General features: G+C 50.2%; 1 protein-coding gene across 3 annotated transcripts in view; it reads right to left on the bottom strand.

Annotated features, from left to right (window-relative positions):
• Nucleotides 1-504: 504 nt before the first annotated feature.
• TJAP1 (tight junction associated protein 1) overlaps nt 505-19,655 on the bottom strand; it is a 39,964-nt gene continuing 20,813 nt past the window's right edge. Inside the window, exons 3-12 of one of the 3 annotated variants that reach the window (XM_033055575.1) lie at nt 17,625-17,719; nt 15,496-15,549; nt 13,285-13,443; nt 10,208-10,236; nt 9,382-9,543; nt 8,700-8,766; nt 8,202-8,231; nt 6,876-6,983; nt 6,110-6,193; nt 505-4,441 (exon numbers count right to left, since the gene is read on the bottom strand). In XM_033055575.1, the coding sequence (XP_032911466.1) occupies nt 3,125-4,441; nt 6,110-6,193; nt 6,876-6,983; nt 8,202-8,231; nt 8,700-8,766; nt 9,382-9,543; nt 10,208-10,236; nt 13,285-13,410 (1,923 nt within the window). In that variant the 5' untranslated portion in view covers nt 13,411-13,443; nt 15,496-15,549; nt 17,625-17,719 and the 3' untranslated portion in view covers nt 505-3,124. The remainder of the gene's footprint in view (nt 4,442-6,109; nt 6,194-6,875; nt 6,984-8,201; nt 8,232-8,699; nt 8,767-9,381; nt 9,544-10,207; nt 10,237-13,284; nt 13,444-15,495; nt 15,550-17,624; nt 17,720-19,655) is intronic. The other 2 variants (XM_033055576.1, XM_033055577.1) reach the window with 2 other exon arrangements.

The following is a 19,655-nucleotide window of genomic DNA, read 5'->3' as shown; positions in this document are numbered from 1 at the left end:
CCTGCAGGAACTCTCTGCCGCAGGTTTGGAGGACTTGATGTCTAGGGTATGTCCAGTCACTCCCAATCCTCCCTCCTCACAAAAAATACTGAACCTAGAATTATAAACCCCTTAGGAACTCCAGCAAGGGGGTATGTTAAGTGGTCCCATGTCACTCAGTTTCTGAAGTGAAGTGATATTCACATATGTCTCCAAAATCTGGGACTCCCAAGAAAACCAATAACCATTAAAAGGATTAGTTACACCTTATCCAAGATGGGAATGTGGAGTTCTACCAGGACAGATCAGCCAGTACAGCCAGCAAAACATGTGAAATGCGGTAGGCAGAATCTTGCAAGTAACACTGAGGGGCGTTTACAGCACCAGCTTCCAGGTCCCAGGATCGCTCTCCCTGGAAGAGACAATGGGTAGCACACACTGGGGCACTGTACCATGAGTAGCTCTATACTATACATTCCAGTCCAGGTCTTGTGTAGTATCAAGTACAATACAGGCACTGCCATCTACTTTTAAAATAGTTTATTTCTGGTCTTAAAATATACATCAGTTTGAAAATCTCAGAAAAAAACACATTAGTTACAGATTAACAGTCTGGAGTTGGGACACTGGAAGTGGGATGGGCTCAAGGCCCGAGCCAATACTGCTGGAGCTGGGCAGGAGTGCAGAGGACACAATACCCACAAGGAAAGAGAGGGCTCTGCTGCTTGAGGCCACCACTCTCAACCTCTGCCAGCAGCCTAATGCTGCAAAGCACAAGTGTCTGGTTGGCACACCTTTGCCAACCCTCCACTTCACTGTTTTGCTTTTCAGTCTACTTTGACCAAAAGCAGAGCAAGGCCAGCTGTGTTCAGCTGCCTCAGCAAAAGAGTTTTGTCCTCTGACCAGCATGCCAGGATTCAGGGGATATGGGGCTGAGCCCTCGGAGGCAATGCCCCCCCCCCCCCCCCCCCACTACAGGCCACCAGCAGCCTCAGAGCCACAGCAGCTCACTCAGTGAGCAGCCAACTCCGGGTGACATCAGTGAGGCAGGATCTGGCAGCTCCTGCAGATGCAAACCTTCAGTAGTGCTGCAGAAGAACAAAAGAAATGCAGCAGTGGAGTGGCTGATGGCAGCAAACACTCCCCCTGCCTCTGTGCAACCAGGCCAGGGGAGATAAACACTCTGCAGGCTCAGAGGAGGCTCCCACTCTCAGCACCAGCCTGTCTGCACAGTGAAACACTGCAGTGAAATACTGAGTCCCACCTCCTCACTAGAGGGTCGCATCCAGCTCCACAACTGTTCCAGGTGGGAAACAAGGTGAGTGTGTAGGCAGCAGCTCTGCCCAGGGTACATAAACAACCTACACAGCTTGCCAGAGAGGCCTGCAGCTCCCTTTCACTGGCTCTGGAGCCTCCAGGCTCAAGCTGCAAGCCCTTTACAGAGACAGGGATTTGGGGAGGGGAGCAGGGTCCCCAGACAGCTCTTGGCTGCAAATTTTGATGTAAGCATATAACAGATGCTCCCTCCTGGAGAGAAGGATGGTCTCCTCCAGCCCAATGGAGAGCCCACATGGTGTAGGGTGGGAGGACAACACAAATGCAACTCAAAAACCAGACAGCAGGCTGAGGGCGGGGTTTGAAGGGGGTATGGTGAAGGGAACTGGGCTGTTCTCTGCCCCGCACCCCCATGGAAGCCAAGAAACACCAGACAGACAAGGGCACAGGACAAAATTAAAACAGGAGGCCCGGGCTTTGTAAGCCCTCAAAAAAATACCTACATCTACAGACCTCTTCCCTCCCCCGCCCCAACAAGACACTGAGCACACAAGACTGAGCAGAAAAGTCACACAATACCACACTAGGCTAGGAAAAACACACAGAGCCCTACCCAGAAAGGCAGGCCCCAGAGAGGCACCAGAGCCTGGAGCCCCCCAGAGAAGGGGGCATGCAAGGAGACCCTGGTGAAGGGCTGCTGCTGAGCCATGAGGTAGTGCATCTGCAGGGAGCAGCTCCTCAGCATGCTGCCCTCGCATCCCTGCTGGCCCTGCACCAAGCCCTTCCCAGAAAAGCCTGGTAGCATCCTTCACACCTTGCTTGCCTGGGGCAAGACCTTGTTCTTAAATCTGGAGGGGTTTCTGCAGGCTGGAGGCCAGGATCAGAGGGAAGTGCAGCTCTGATAGCTGCGACTCCTCAACACACCCTCAGTGCAAGCATCAGACTGGCTGCCAACAGCTGTGTCTGTTTATGTGGGGTGGGGGAAAGAAAAAACAATACACCCCAAAACCAAAGGCTTGGAAAGAAGAAAGAAGCCCACCCAAGAGCAAAGCATCAGCACCTTTCAAACAAAACAACAGCACAGGGAGCAGGGTAAGAGGTGTGAGGGAGGAGACACAAACACAAATCCCAGCGCCCAGCAGACACTGCCTCCCCGAACCACCTCAGCAGGCAGCACCCGTGCCCCACACCACAGCACCAGCCCCTGTGCACTGCCCCAGTGAGGACCAGTGCTGAGCCCAGCCCTGGAGACACACGACAGCAACCTTGCAGAGGCAGATTCTGGAGACCCACCTAGTGAGCGGCTGGGGAAAACAAAACCCAGGAGGAAAATGAGACACCAGCAATCCCAGCACATCCCCACGGCACACAGCCATCTGCTGGGAGAGTCCTTGTGCCCCACTCACAGCCCCTGGGGCTCCCAGGGAATCAGACACCACCACATAGGCACTCTGCCCTGTTGGCACAAGTTAAAAGAGAGCAGAGCAGCTGTGGGGAAACAACTTGAGAGCACCCAGGGCCTCAGGTACCTGAGTGGGAAGGGGGATGAGAGCAAAAAGAGGCACAGGCACCAGGACAAGGGGTACCAAGAACTAGCTCTGGTACAGGCACCAGTGTGAGGCTGTGAAGAGAGCTGCGAGTGTGTCAGGGCAGTGGGTGTGCTTCTGCACACCATGTGTGCTTGTACTGGGGGTCTGAGGTGCTGGGGAAGGGAGATCCCAGCTCTTCCAGGTAGCAAAAGAAGAGAATAAATATAAAATCTCAGAGCAGATTTCCCCCGGAAGGAGGGTACTAAGGGAGGCTTCTCCCTCAGGTAGACTGATGGGGGCATCCCACAGCTCTGCTAAGCGTGGCTGCTTCTTGCTCCGCCTCAGCTGAGAAGGTTGCCCTGTTCCTGGGCTTGTGTCAGACTGTCTTTGCGATGTAAGTGGTGCACCCCCATCCTCTTGGGGCTGCGGTGCGGCCGACTGAAAGGAGGCTTGATCCTGCCTTCTCCGCTTTCTTCTTGGACACCTCCTTGGCTGCTCTCCTTGTTTCCCTGGAGCAGCATTTCTCTCTCCTCGGCTGGGCTCTCAGGCAAGCCAAGGTCTACATAGTCCTTGTGCTTCTCTGCTGAGGGGCTTTCAGGCTCAGCAGTGCCTCCACTGCTTTCAAGCAACAGCTTCTGGGCTTCATCCTGGGAGAAATCTGTACCATAGTCTGAGGAGAAATGGCTCCTGCGGGCTCTGGACTCGGTGCTGTCTGTGTCCACGCTTGAGTCCCGGCTCACGGTCCAGCTGCAGCTCTGTGCAGACTCCTCACCATCCGAGTAAGCCGATGCTGCCCTACCCAGCTCCTGCATGGAGCGGCTGAACCTCTTTTGGAGCTCGGGGGCTGTGTCACGGCTGAAAGCCGTGCGGTTCATCAGCACTCGCTCTGAGGTGGGGGGTGCCTTATCCACAAACATACGCTGCCAGTTAGCCAGCAGGTCCTCCTCAGAGCTGGCAGAGCTGGCAAAGGCGCTCGGGATTTGGGGAGGGCTGCTGAACGGGCTGCTCTGGGAAGAGCCATGAGCCCTGGCTGCTTTGGGGGACTGCTGACAGGAACAGCTGGAGGCTGACCGGCGCCCTTCTGAAGCAGGGCTGTTGGGGAGTGTCCGGTGCCTGTCACAGCTCTCATCTTCACTCTGTACCAGGCTGAGGGAGATGGCCTGGCGCGTAGCATACGTACAGTTGGGCAGGGGGCTGTTCTTTGGGATCCTTACCTTGTCCTCAGAGAACTCAATCACTTTGCGCCCTGGGTACATAGGATGGGGAGGTGAGGGAGTAGGGTATGGGCTTAGCTTCTCAAAGGCAGGTACCTCCTCAGGCACACTTTCCACACTACTCTGCGGCTTGCAGCCACCGTTCTGCTGTTTCCCTGCATCTCCTCCCTCCTTCCCCATCTGCCCTGCACTGTTGCAGGCATCAGGAAGGGCTCCGCTCATGTCCACATGCACAAAGACATCCTCAGCCATGGGACAACTGCCACTGCTAGACTTGGCTGAATTCAGAACCATAGATTCTGGTTTCTCCAAGACTCTGGCGATGACTGAGGTGGGCACAACATCAGATGGAGCCAAAGTGTGGGCTATCTCTTGGCCAGGGCCTGCAGACTCCTGTGTGCTGTGCAAATGCTTATTCACCATGTCCTGCAGCTCATAGGGAAGCTAGGGAGAAAGAAAAGGACATTAGAAGGGGGCTGCCATGCAAGCCATTTAGTGTCATATAATCTGTCTTTGCCAACCAACCTACATGAGTATTTTGTAGTCATTGTCTCAATCCTAACATTCACCTACCTTGCTTTCAGAAGGCTATCTTTTCTCAAAGCAAACTTGCCCCATAAGTGACTAACAAGGGTCTCTAGCTGTCACAGCAGTCATGCTTCTAGGTCATGGTTCACAGGCTCTGTTTGGCAGAGTCCAACAGGTAAAGACAACACGTGGGCTCAGTCCCACACGCCTGTGAGCACAGAGATAAGGCCCAGCCAGCACATGCTAGGAAAGGGTCTATTGATCTGTGGAAAATCAGCTGGTGGTTGCACTGAAGTGACTACAGCACCCACTGCTGAGATCCACAGTGCTCCCTGAATGCATAATTGCAGCCACGCTGCCTTGGCAGCCTGCCCGCAGACCAGGATCGATGCCTTCCTGTGTTCCTACCAACTCCACCACGTCACCCTGCTTCCTCACTCTCTCCATTTCAGAGAGACAAACATAGGGCTTTTTACCAAAGTTGTTGGACTGGGGTCTCACCAGGGGGTAAGCATTACCCCTTGTCCTGCAAATGGGCACTACTGCCTTCCCCATTACTCTGTCAAGCTGCCCTCACCTGGGTCACCACAGGCAAGTGAAGCATGAAGGGGAGAGCAGAGGCCCCCCAGCCACTCAGTGGCACAGTGAGGTCTGTCCCATCACAGCCAGAAGGAAACTGCATCCACATCTGGGCATGCAGGGCACACACTGCGTAACAACAGCTGGCTGTGAGGCAGGCTGTCTGCACAGCTGCTCAGCACCAAACCCCCTCCAGTGGCAGCTATGTGGAACACAGCATTCTGGGGGGCAGAATTCAAAGCTCCAGAGGGGACAGCTGGGAAAGAGGTCAAGGTTACCCCAGCAGTAACTGATACACTGACCTCAAGAGTGCTAATTTGAGACACAATGGGGGTGGGTGACATAGTGGTCACCTGCTAAGTTAAAAAAGACAAGCATGTAGTTTTGCAGAGAGAAACACAAGAAGGGACAGAGACTAGAGGTATGGCAAAGAGAGAGCTGGGCTAAGGGCCTGGACAATACTTTCAGCCAAATAACTGATGCTACTAATGTGAAAGGAGATGAGAGCAGGATGAGCTGAACTGCCCCCACCTTCATCCCTCCCCACAAGGGGGAGTGAGCAGCTTCTCCTGCTCAGAAGGCCCAGAAAACCCTGAATGCTGCCTCACACACTTCTCCTCAGAATAGTAAGTGACATGAGCTCAGACTACTGCTGCTTCTTATGAGGCAGTACGGCCAGGTGAGGAAGGAAAAAGGATGGAGCAGAGTAAGACAGAGGTCTGTCCTCTTGCCAGCTACCAGCATGCACCCAGCAGGCTATCAAATTCAAGGTTATTGTGCTTTTTATAACAGCTCCTGGCTGAACTGTGAAATGGAGCTGTCATGAAAGAGGAGCTGGCAGAAGCTCTGTGCTGCCTTCTCAGTGGGAGTGGGAACAGGAACCTCCCCCCACCTCTGAGACTGAAGGATGAGAGGCCAGCAGCCCTGCAGAGAAAGCTGAAGAAAGCAAAATGCAGTCAAAGCCCATAAGCCTTTCTTCCCCACCTCAGCAGGATTACTACTCACATCAGCAAACTTGTGGTTCCTGAAGTGAGACTTGTTACACTTGAGCAGCTGTACTGCAAGGTTACAGTCCTGTCGATAGCGTTCCTGCAAGAGAGGGCACAGGTGTGCAACACTGTCAGACTCACCCAAACTCTTAGCCAAAAAGGCACCACCTGACCAGATACTACTTGAACAGAAACCAGAAGACGCATCTGATGAATTGCTCATTAGGGCACTGCCATTCCCTCCTCCCCACACTTTTGTGTATTTTCTTACAACTCAGCCAAGGTGTCCCTTTCAACTCCAGTTCTTGTTGCTGGGATATCCTGCCAGTGTATCAAGCCCTCTACCTCTGGGGATTTTAATCATCCCCAAAAATCCCACCATATTTTCTCACCCATCCCACAGCTCAGCCATATCTGATGATGCAGACAGACTGGAGGGAGTTGAGAGCAGTTAACAGAGTCAAGCGCTGGATCCAGGAACTTCTACATTAACAGTGTAGAAAAGGCATCAGCTCCCTCCCAGCTCTGGAGTGAATGACCACTCCATAGGTACAGCCCAGACTCAGGTCAGATCCTAAGCAAATGCATCAAACTTGAAGATCTGTTCTTCCCTGTTCAACTCTTCAGACCCTCTTCTGTTTGTCTGTCCCTGCTATCATGTACAGTTCCTGCACTGTCATACACACTGGAGTCATTCATGTGCTCCTTTACACTAATCACTGAACAAAATTAAAACCCCACAGCTCACACGCTTTCACAGCCATTTGCAGACTAACACTTACATTGAGTTCCTCCAGCTTATTGATAGTGGTTTTGGCATCAAGCAATTTATTAGTGAGCTCTACAATCTCCCAGTCCAGCGTCTTGCGGTCCATTTCTGCCTTTTTAATCTGGGATGCAAAAACACCAGGTTTAAAACTCTCCAGCACAGAACGTGGCTTAACCACCCACCTCAGCCCAAGCATAGCACAATGACATGTTCAGCTGGGATACAAAAAACTTCCAGACAGACAGACAAGGGAGACAACCCTCTTCAAAGGAAGGTGATTCCAAAAGCCAAATGGGACCAGCCGCTCTGCTAGCTACAGAGATAAGAGGTTGAGTGTGAACCTCTTTAATGCAGTATCTCTTCTTGCAGCATCAGCATGTTTCCTCTCTGCCCCTGGTTCCCATTGTGCCTCACAAAAAGCTAGTGGTTTAGAGCGACCAATCCCAACCTGCCACTGGTAGCAAAGACCTCTGAGATTGTGATACCCAGCCCCGCTTCCTGGGGAAACCAAAACAATACTGCCTGAAAAGATCCAGCATTCAATACTGAATGGACAAAAGGGGGATGACACCATCTTGAAAGAGTTTAAGCCTTGCTCTAGTAAGTAAAAGGACCTGTCGCTTCATCTGAAGTTCAGCCAATGTCCTCCCTAAAGCAGGCAACCTTGCCAGACTCCCTAACAGTTCAGGCACAGGGCTAACAGAGACTCGGATGTAACAGCAAAGAGGGATAAAAGCTCAGAACAACCAAGCTGTCACTGTCTCAAGAAGTTCTTCCAAACTGCCCAAGGGTGTTGTGAGGCTGTGACCAGCAGGGCCAGCTGTGCATCACAGGTACAGCACAGCAACACACAAGGGGGTAGGGGAGCCAGTACTTCCCCAGTATGCAGTCTCTTCAGGCACCAGCACAATGAATAATTGGGAGTGAATATTAACCCAAGAAGTTCAAGTTCTAGAATCAAAAAATCTTATCCTGAGCTACATGGAGGCAATCAGCACCTCAGCTGTTTGACTTGCCTGCTCACAGCCCAGAAGGGGAAGGAAAAGGAGTAAACGAGGCTCACAGCCATCCACACCTTGTGCAGTGCCACTGCTTATGGGCACCACTTCCCAACATGCCATGCTCCGGCTGGCTCAGAGTCAAACACTCTTAAGATGGAGCCCTGCAAGCTAGGACCTGCTGCATCTGCGGGCAGCTGCTGGATACCAGGTGAGCCCTTGGCTGGACGAGGGCTGGGGCCCCTCCATCTGAGATGGTGTATGTGGGACTGACAATGAAACCAACAGGCTGAGACATGTAAAGAGGAAAAAGGAAAAACACACAAACGAAAAGACGCAACTGCAAAAATCCAGCTTTGGCTGAGAGAGGCCTGAGAGGTGAGTGCGCCCAGAGTGTGCCAGCGGCAGCATGGGGAGGAGAAAGAGAAAGAGAGGGGGAGGGAGAGAAAAGAAACAGCCATGAGTGTTATGAATGCACACAACAGACATACACGCACATTGGCTCTGCTCTGACTGGCCCCGTCCTCCCAGGATGACCCCCCAAGACTAGCTGAGAGATCCCTGGCATTTTGAGAGGGACTGAAGCAACATGACGGAATACCATGCAATTATGTTGTGAGGAACCAAAGCTCTCATGCATGACCAAGTACAGGCTCTGTAAATCAAGAAAACCACTCATGACACCAGCCAGAATGGGGAGTAGATGGTCATGGCCAGAATCTCACCCCTCACCCACTGCAACATCTGCTGGGTAAAGACAGGGCCCCTTCCCCCATCTGCTCCTAACACACACTGGTCTCTTCCATCTCATCTCTCTAGTGACTTAATAGGGCACTCACCAGGGCATGCAGCTTCTCCTCCAGGTCTTGGTTGGTTCTCTGGGAAGCAGTATAGCTATTCTGCAACCTACAGAAACAAGATTGTATGCTTGGAAATGGATCCCAGGCACCTACTCAAGTTGCCTTTATAGGTACCAAGAAAACCACCAACTCTAGAACTCAGAAAGACTGCTACTAAGACAACCAGGCATATTAACTATGCCTCACCTCTGATACATGATGGCTTTCAGACCCCAAGTTACTGGAGACAAGATGAGGCTGGTGGGGTGAAAGGATTCTGCAGGAGGGGATGTAGATGACTTTGGAGGACTCCTCTGAGCTATGTCACATCTAAGCACATGACCAGTGACTGGCACTGATTTTTAACCGAGGTACTTTCCAGGCAAAGCAACGATGCATTTTCTTGCAGCCACCAGTGGCGTTTTTTGCACACAGGTTTACATCCAACAGATGAAGAACTCCCTGTCATCAGCCTTTCATGTTGGCAGCATTCCTACACTGTACCTGGGAAGAAATAATGGCTGCAGAGCCTTTATCTCCCCTAGAGTCTGGAGGTGCATCTTTTCAAGGATGCAGCATACCTCTGATTTGCACAACAGGGCACAGCCTGCTCACACTAGCTGAGGGAGTCTTTGGTGAGAGGGATCTTTCTAACTCTATCCCCTCATTTTCTTTGTCATACCTACGGAATTTGTCCTTGAACTTCTCCAGCTCCTCACGGTTCTGGCCCAGTTCCATCTCCAGGTAATCTTGACCTGACTCCAGTTCCCTCTCCATTGCCTCCATTTTGTTAGTCACATATGTCAGCCGTCGACGAAGCTCCTCATTCTCGTGCTGCAGTAGCCTGGGGCAGGAACCAGGAGCAAGGTACCACTGAGTGCTCAAGGAGTGTTCCACACCAGCACCCCCACCCCGCTGCCCTGCACTAGGGCCCAAGAGCCCTCACAGGGGGCCCAGGAAGTCAGAAACTGAATGCTCGGGAGACTACAACACATGAAGCAAGAGGTACATCTCTGTCAGGAAAGACAAACACTCTTGGAGCAAGGGCAAAGAAGCACATGCCAGCTGGCCAGCCACTGTTCCCAGCTCCCTCTCGGATTACAGTGCTTGCATAAAGACAGATTTGCTGCACAGCTCCAGTGTCCCTCACTGATGAATGAAAACCAATCAATAATTTATCCCAGTCCAGGTCAGAAGAATAGAAGGGAAAAATCCTCTCTCCACCTCTGTTAAAGACTTCTACTTTATTTCACACCCACCAATTCCTCTGCCTGCATCTGCACTGGGGGTCCACGTTCCTTCCTCCTCCAGTAGGAGGGACATGCAAGGCACAGGTTGGCAAGGCACAGACCAAAGCTCTACCCACACGGCCCCAAGAAGACTGAAGAGCTGAGAGGAGCCTGCAGGGCCAGTCAGCTTCACTGTGCAGGTGGCACAGGCAGGATGTGAGGAATCAGCACCCACACAGTTGCAGTATGACAGGCATAAAGGGGGAGCAGGACACTTACTTCATCCTTTCTGCATCCGTCAAGGGTTCCTGCACAGGGAAGAAAACAGCTGTGAGATTCTTTTAGAAGAGGAGTTGGTCTCTCACACTGTCCTAAAAGGCAGTCTTGGTTGCTAGACCCTAGCTGTGACTCTTCCTCCCATGCTCTGACAGTTCATACTAGGCAAGCTTAGAGCTACAAGGATTTGTACACACTGATCAGCTGTCTGATACCAAAACACACTGGGTGTAGAAGACACAGGGTAGAAAAGCTGGACTAGAAACCACCACACAAGTTAGGTAACTTTACCCTCCTATGGTGCAATCTCAGCATCTCCTGTAACATCACCATCTTAGCAGGTGTTTCATCTTCCTCCACATCCACAGCTGGTGGGCAGCAGGAATCTCACAGGCCAGCATACACAGGATTCACTTGTCACCACAGCAATCACTTGTGGAGCCCATGGGGCCCCACAAAAATACTGAGAGAAAATCATTTAGGAGCTGAAAAATGTGGCTACCAATTATACCACCCAGATTGTGCTGCAAAAAAGACTTCTTTCTGCAGACCTGAAACCAGCCACTGTAACTATTCTAGGATAGCAGAAGAAACACTAAAGGTCAGAAAAGCCTATAAAAGAAAATGTTATAGGCAAGAGATAGCTGGAGCAGGGCCCTGCAGAACAAGGAGACAGAGAGCAGTGACAAGAGCACACAGCTCAGCTATTTTGAACTCTCTGTGCTAACCCAAGAGACGGCTGCTGCCTGTCGATGACTGGAAGATATTTAATTAGCACTAGAAGCACTGTATTTTTCGTGAAAGCCCAAGACTGACCATTCTCGCAAAGTCCAAACTGCCCATGGATTATTTTTGATGCTTGATACGAAGAACACTTCACAAACCCAAGTGCTGCCACACTTTAGATAGTCTATTAGTGTCATGGTCAGGTCTGGGCTGAGAAACCATGTCAGACAGCCAAGGACGAGGCTGTTGATCTGCTAACAATTCCATAAGGTACACCATCCCAGTTCTGGCCTTAAGACATCATGGGGCTGCTTCCTTCATTAATTCACACTTTAAGAGAATGGTCTTTAACACCTGTATACAACCTCCTGCTCCTAAGGGCAAAGCATCAATCCATTCTTTTCTTACCTCCTGACTCCACAAGGCAATCACTTAATTCACACAGAATTATCTAGTAACTGCCTCCCCTGTCCCCACAAACAGCAGATGACAGTGACCAGGCAAAGGGGATAATGTGATTCTTATTAATACAAGACAATGACATTGCCTTAAAGCAGGCTAGGGAATAGAGGAGAAAGCTTAAAATACTTGAAACAGCCATAATACAAAGATCCATTACCCTGAGACAGCCAGGTACAGGGCACACACAAAACACCAGGAACACCCCAGCACCTCCTGACAACGGAGCTTCCTGCCTCCGGCACACACCTACTGCCCAGCAGCCTGAAGGGCCTCCAACCAGCAAACACCTGGGAAGTCCGCGGTGGGGAGAACAGCACCAGTTTATACCTCCCTTAACTCCTGGGGCCAAAGGGAAGCTGGTTACTCCCAGGAAGATACATCCAACCTGTAGGACAGCCATGAGTGGCACTCACAAGAGAGCAGCTTCTGGTGATTAAGCACCCACAACATGAGGTCTGGGGGCCTGCTCTCACTCTCTGCCCTGGCATTACAGACTAGATGAGATCCAGGTAGGGGTTTGGCCTTTGTGAGAGCCCTGCCTGCAAGTTGGTGACCCTGGCACCTACCTTGTTTAGTGCCAGGTTGAAGGAAGGGGAGGATCTAGATGGGGTAGGCCCCTCCTCCCGACTCCAGCATGTTGGAGTGGAGCAGGATCCTTTCTCTGAGTAGTTCGGCTCCACTGCACGCTTCTGCCCAAGCTTAGCACACTGATGGTGTGGCTGCAATAGCTGTGAACAGGGACTGCTTTCATCCCTTCTGCCCTCTGCACTGCTTTTCCATGAAGACAGTGAATGCTGTTGCCCAGAGGATGTCCCTGCCAGCCCCAGGTCTGCCAGCTGCTGCAGCTCATACTGACACAGATCTACTACCCTTCTCTCCAAGGAATGGAGTTTTCCCTTACTGTCCTTCCTCCTAAGGACAGGTTTCTTTCTTAGTCTGGAAACTCTCTCAGCTTCCTCAGCATACTTTCTCTGGCCCGAAGCCATTCCCAGCCCCTCACTTTTCTTTTCTGCTTTTCTTCTGCTTGGGCAGGGGGATCTTTCAGTTGCATGCTTGGTTTTGACCCCTTTTGGGCGACCTTCCCCTTGGCCTTCTGGCACCGAGCTTCTGGGAGAAAGGGGAGAGTTCTGGTCTTGTTCTGCTCCCCTGGTCTCTCCCAGTGAGCGCAAACGGTTGGGACTCAGCACCCGCTGGGTAATCTCATCCAGGAATTTGGAGAACTGCAGTTTTTCCTCTGTGATCTTCTCCCTGCGCTTGACAGAGTCAGCGGCCCTGCTGCTGCTTTGCTCCAGGGAGCGCTTCTCCCTGGGGCTGAGGCAGAGCTGAGGATCACTGCATTTGCGTGAGCCACCACTGTGGCAAAGTGTCTCTACTGAGCGGGACTTGCATAAGCTCTCAGGGCATGAGCCAGTCATGTTGGTCTGCTTCAGGATCCCTTTGAGAGGCAGGTGTGTAGAGGAGACATGAAACTTCCTCGGTGTCAGGACTTCAGGAGGTTCTTTAAATATAAGTGAGCGTTCCAGGCTTCTGCTCTTGAAAGAGGAAGTGGGATGGTGTCTTTCATCTCCCGACACCAGAACTGTCTCCATGCTACGGCTCACAAATTTGTTGCGGTGCCCATGACTGTGGTTTGGGCACCGCTTCCCACTTCGCTGCCCCATCTTCCCACCACGCTGAAGTGCTGGAGAGACAGTCTGGCTCTTGATGTTCCACTCTGCTCTGCACCCTGCCACTTCCTTCTCACTGCTGGACTCCAGGGACCACGATGAGGAGAAGTTCAGGTTGCAAACCTCAAACCCCTCTGCCTGTTCGAGCTGGCCTGCCTCGGTGTAACTAAACCCTATTTGCTGGTGCAATGGTGTTAAGCCCTTTGTCACCCGGCAAGTTGTTACCTGACTCTGCTCAGCCAAGATCACTCCATCCTGGTCGTCACGAATGATGGGTACCTCATGTCGGATTTCGCGATGCTGCGGGGGCGCCTTGCGGTAAGGCTTCTTTGACGGGGCAGTGCTCGACATCCTCCCACCTGCGAGGCTCCGAAAGCAGGTTACCTACCAACAGCAGAGAGTGCACAGAAGAGAGAGTCACGGCTGCTCCATCGAACCCTAGAAGTGAACCAGCAGGAATTCGGCTCCCCTGGAGTCCCAGAGCAGGTCCCCATGCAGAGTGCTAATAGAGCAGGTAAAGAATGTAGCCACAAGCCTTGAGCAGCAGCTGCAGGAGAGGGAGCAAAGTAAGAGGTAGCTGTGTCCTTCTCCCAGTCAGTGAGAGCAGAGTGCTGGCACATCCTCTCCCCCCTCTACACACACTCACTCACGTAATTGTGTGTGTCCGGTTTATATATAGCAAATGAGAATAGACCTCACAGCAGCGTATTGATTAGGCTCTTTAGGAAAGGCCTTTTTCAATATGGAAATTGCAAGCCTTACAGGCAGCAGTGACAGCTGGAGCAGGAGTTATTGATCATGTCCTGTCACTGTCAGCAGGACTATGTGGGAGGAGACTTCAGCCATTAAAGAGCCCAGAACTTTTTGGCTTACACTGGGATCCCAGTGCAGCAGACCACAGATTTGTCAGAAGAAGAACTGGTTAGTCTGACAGAAAAGATAATCCCCAAATCACAAGTGGCATCAAATTAGGGAGCAATGTTTTTGACCCTTTTGTACTTAAGGTCAGATTTTGCAACACAGAATCACAGAATGGTTTGGGTTGGAAGGGATCTTAAAGATCATCTTATTCCAACTCCCCTGCCCTGGGCAGGGAGACATTCCATTAGACCAGGTTGCTCAGAGCCCCATCCAGCCTGGCCTTGAACCTCCAGGAGGAGTTCACAACCTCTCTGGGCAACCTGTTCCAGTGCCTCGCCACCCTTAGAGTGAATAAGTGCACAACATCTAGACATGCAGCTGTACCACTAGTGGAAAGATTAGTTTCTTCACCCTAGCTATGCTGGGATTCTTCCTACTGCAGGAACAATACAAGAGCAAAAAATAGGGTAGAAGAAAAGCAGCTGTCTTGTACATGTGGAAGAAACACCTTCCTTTCTATCTGCTGAGGGCAGGAAGACTTCCCCACAGCAGTCAAAATGTCAACCACCCTGCTGTACCCAAGACAAGAAGTCTCAGAGCTATCAAGCAGGCGTTGCAGAGCCCAATACCAGACTTTCCTCAGAGACAACATATGCATCATTCCTAGTTGTCCTATATTTGGAGCAAATGCCCAATTCTCATTCCCCTTGCAGGACCCTTACACTCAGCAAGCCTAGCATCTCTGCGATCCTCAGCACCTGACCTGCAGTCCTTCAAAGTGCAGGACCTGTGTCCACTCAGATCACGCTCTCTCCTCACTTCTACAAGCAGGGCCACACAACTCCCCTTTACACACCTGCAGTCAATGGCTACCACAGGGCCTGTGACCCAGCAAACTTCACTTGCTTTGTGTATTGGACAGTGGGATTTTACACAGTAAAGGGTTTAAATGGAGCCTTGAGAATTCTCTCAAATTCTTATCCACTCTAATCTAGCTGCCTCTTTTGACACTCAGACTGAGTTCCCCTGAGAGGAAGGCAAGTGGGAGGTGTCTGCACCAAGCACAGAGCAGTCCCAAGCCATAACAGGTTTTACACTTCACAGGTACATTTGCAAACCATCCTTCACTCTGCTATAAACACAAGCTCACAAAAGTTTCTCATACCTTTCCACAATATAAACAACTTCCTAGGACTAACCTGTAAATCTCCCCTGTCAGAATGCTGGGATCTTCTCCTTGCTGCAGTCATTCCCTCAAAGTCCCTTCTCCTAAAAAGATGCAAAGATCTCTAATAGTTTAGAAAAATTACATCTGTAATACTGAATGCACATTTCACTGCATCCCTAAACAAAACAGATAGGTCTGATTTGCTGGGAAGACATTTCTCTTTTTTTCAAAGAAAAAGGCTGAAAACCTGACCAGAAGATGGTTTGTAAATGGCCCACTATCAAACAGGTGGTCTAGGGGACTTTTCTCTCAATTCCTGCCAGGCTAAGGACAGGAGATGTGCATGAAGATATGCCTAGCTGAAATCACAATCATTTTCTCTAGTTCATAAGGATATGAGCACTTACCAGCCTGGGCTCAGATTCAAAGCCTCATGAAGCCAGGACACTCACTCAGATGACCTGAAGAAGAGAAACAAATTGCTTAGCATCTACCAAAACAGCCAGCTTGAAATCTCATCCTATAAATACGTAAAGGACGACTGGGATGGCCACCTCATTCCAGGTACCCACTTCAACCCACACCAGATCTTCTGAAAATAAAGAAAATTAACTGAGAAATACTTGGCCACATAGTAAAGCAAGAACTGGAAAGGCACATGGCAAGGAAATGGTCAAGGCACTCAAGCAACTGGAACCACATAAACCCAAAACTCCTGAAGCAATGGCTTCAAAGCAACGTTGGTTCCAGAAAGGACTAAACAAATCTCCTTTAGAATGGGACCCTCCCAGCTAATCTTCCTGCCACTGCAGAGGGATGCCAACTGTGGAGCCTTCAGTACAGATCTCACTCATCCTTTTAAGTCAGTGCTTTTCACCCACAAATGAGCTGGCAATTATCGAGCTCTTGTTTGAGCCAAAACACTTGTGCCTAGAGGGGTGATAACCCACACCTCCACAAGGGAGGAAGGCAAGCTACTCCCTGACTTCCATCAAGCGGCATATGATACTCTAACTTGCTGTTAACAGGCTTCTGTAAAATATACAGCCAACCAGGGATACAAAACAGGTTCAGAAACAACCTTCCTCTCTGGTCAAAGCCTGAGGTATTTAACTGGTTTTGTCTGGGATAGAGTTTATTTTCTTCCTAGTAGCTAGTAAGTGCTCTCCTTTGGATCTGGGATGAGAATACTGTTGATGACACACAGACGTTTTAGATGTTGCTAAGCAGTGGTTACATTAAGGCAAAGATTTTTCAGCTTCTCACCCTATCAGTGAGCAGGCTGAGGGGCACAAGAAGCTGAGAGGGGCCAGGGCAGCTGATCCCCACTGTCCAAAGAGATGTACCATAGCATATGGCATCATGGTCAGTATACAAACTTGGGGGAAAGCTGGCTGGGGCCACTACTCAGGAATTGGCTGGGCATTGGTCAGCAGGTGATGAGCAATTGCACCGTACAGCCCTTGTTTTGTACATTCTACTTATTTTAGTATGATTCCCCCTTTCTCTGTCCCATTTAACTGTCTGTATCTCAACCAACAAAATTTTACTTTTTTCCCAAATCTCTCCCCATTCCACTGAGGGGTGAGAAGTGAGCCAACAGCTGTGTGATGCCTAGCTACCAGTGTAAATCAAACCACATTACCCATCATCACCGAGGTACCCATCATTATAAGAAGAGAATTGGGTTAATCTGGGTTAGTCAGCTGTAAGAGAGTGTAGAGAGTGTCTCTGTGGACATTACTCTGCCACTGGCATGAGAGACTTCCCTAAAGCCGTCCTTTCCCCGAGGCACTATTGCTGCTTGCTACTTTTTCCACCTCAGTGTCATGAAGCCCTGGGAGGTGGGACAGGAGGCAGAGTGTGGAGCAGTTATGTGTGGAGCAGGGAGAGTCAGATTGAAGGTGAATGGAACAAGCAGGCAACCAGGACCATGCAAAATCAAGTTTTGCCAAAACAAATTGAAGAGGTGCCCCAGTGTTGGCCCTGCCCCAACAAGCTGTCTGGCCCCTTTCCTTGCTACAGTGCTGGAGTCGGGTCTCAACTAGCACACGGAAAAACAGCTTCACAACAGTACAACTGCTCTGTGGGGCAGACTGTAAAGTATGAGGGGAGAAAGAGAGGGAGAACATGCACCTCCAGGAAGGATCAGACCCACATAGTTTGAATCTGCTTTTCCATCAACTCCCAGAAGAAGCCAGTTCAGCACCGAGGCATAACCACCATCCACATGGCAGACAGACAGAGGCTTCCAGGAACAGCTGCACCCATGGGTCCATGCATGTTTCCACTGCAGCTGTGCTCAGAAGGAACATGCCAAAGGCCTCCCTGTCTCTCAGCACACAGTTCCTCAGGCTCAAACAGAACTCTACTGCTTCCTACCCTAGAGGCAGAAACTATGTTACCTGCCATGTTATCCCCACTTACCTGGAAAAGATACCAGGATTTGAAATCTACCCTCATGATCCGAGATTTTCCATAGATACTCAAAAACTCACAGGGCTGCCAAGCAACTTTCTCTCAAACAAGGACTTACAGATCCAAAGTGACGACGTGTCCAAACATTTCTGGTCGTTTGTCTCTGAATCAGCTTTCTCCTGTCAGCATTCAGCAGCATCTGGCCAACAGCTCCTGAAACATGAGAAAGGAAACTTGGTGTCAGTCACCTATCAGCATAAAACATGGAAACAACCAGGCATGCTCAGAGCAACCCACAGCCAGGTACCAGGGCAGAAGTCAACAGCAAACTTCTGCATCATCAGACTACTATCTAATGCCAGGTCTCTCCACTGTAAGAGCTCCATGTCACCACTGTATCCCAGAAAGCACAGGTCTTTTAACACCATCTCCCCACCGAGCAGGATGCCTGTGCAGACTAGTAACTGACCTCGGAAGGGCAGCTGTATTTCCTACATAGCTCCAGGGGTCCCTGCTTCCCCACCTGCATTCCTGTCCACCATCAAGAATCCAGACACCATCATTCTGCTCCAACCACTCTGCCACACCAACCTAGTTTTGTTTTGCAGACATCCCTGCAGTGAACAGCACAGCAAAGGCCTCCTCATCTACAATACCTGAGCATCTCTTGCTACCACAGAGTGAGAATTCCCAAGGTGGTTCAATTCACTACACCTCTGTTCAGAAAGGAGCAGATACTCTCAGCAGAACAGATGGACATTGTGCTCCAAAGCAGAAAAGGCTAGAGGTAATATCCAGAAATAGAAGAAGGCACTAATTCTGCTCATCACACTATTCACAAGCCTCTCTCTGAAGGAGCTTGCTGTCAAGTCCACATTAAGACTACCCTGCAGAAGCTCAATTTTAGCCTGGAGCTGCAGCAGGAGGCAGCTCTTCAGCTATTCCAATGAGCACTGTAATACAAGAGGAAACTTAAACTCCTAGTTCCTTTTATCCATCCTTTCCACCTCTCATCAGTAACGTTCCTTAACATTTATAGTTCCTCTTTATACCAGTCTATCACCTGCGGTAGGCCCAATTCTGTTGTCTTCTAGCTATTACCCACTGTTGTTCCAGTCTGACTTCTAAGCTCACTGACAATTACAGCTTCACTGGAATAGCTTATTGAGGGCCACAAGGCTCACACACAAACTTTCTTCACAGGGACACCATGTCCTGGTTACAGCAGGGACACAGTTAATTTTTCTTCTGGTAGCTGGTACAGTGATGTGGTTTGGGTTTTGGATGAGAATGATGTTGGTAACACACTGATGGGTTTAGCTGTTACTATGCAGTGCTTACTCTAACTCAAAGAATTTTGAGTTTCTCGTGCCAGTGACAAGGGGGATGAGAAGCTGGGAGGAAGCATAGTCAGGACAGCTGACCAAGCTCAGAGGGAGCAGAGTCAGGACAGCTGACTCAAAAGCAAAGGAATATTCCATACTTAATGGCATCATGCACAGAACATAAACTGAGGGGAGTTACTGGGAAGGGCCAACTGCTGCTCAGGGACAGGCTGGGCATTAGTCAGCAGGTGGTAACCAATTGCACTGTGCATCACTTGTTTTTCTTGGGTTTTATTCCTCTCTCCCTCTCTCCATTACAATTGTTATCATATTTTATTTTATTTCAATTATTAAACTACTCTTAATCCCAAACCACAAGTTTTACTTTTTTCCAATTCTCCTCCCTATCCCTGTGGGAGCAGTGAGAGTGACCAAGTGCCTGTGTGGTACTTAGTTGCCAGCTGGGATTAACCACAACACAGTGACAGAGTGCAGCTGCGCAGGCAGCACACAAGCTTAACTCTAGTTGGTTTTACCAGAGAGCATCCCTCAGTGTAAAAATCCACTTGCAGGGTAGCTCTGTTCTCTGTGTGATTAGAGAAAGGCAAAACCTTTACCACACACCACAAAGAGATGTCATCTCACACGGAATTGCTTAAGACAGTTCTGTGGGCCCTGTAGAGAATAAACAGCCACTTGGCATGCATACAAAACCACACCACTACCTATGAGTATGGCTTTCTCTTCAGTAACAAGAAAGAAGTCCTTAGCAGAGAAAGGAAGGTTCAAACAGGAATGCTTTGGACAAAATGGGAAAGAACAAG

Source organism: Catharus ustulatus, chromosome 3 (genome assembly GCF_009819885.2).
Source record: "Catharus ustulatus isolate bCatUst1 chromosome 3, bCatUst1.pri.v2, whole genome shotgun sequence".
NCBI classification, from domain to species: Eukaryota; Metazoa; Chordata; class Aves; order Passeriformes; family Turdidae; genus Catharus; species Catharus ustulatus.
Note: the sequence above shows the minus strand (reverse complement) of the source record. Positions and strands in the feature narration are given on the sequence as shown.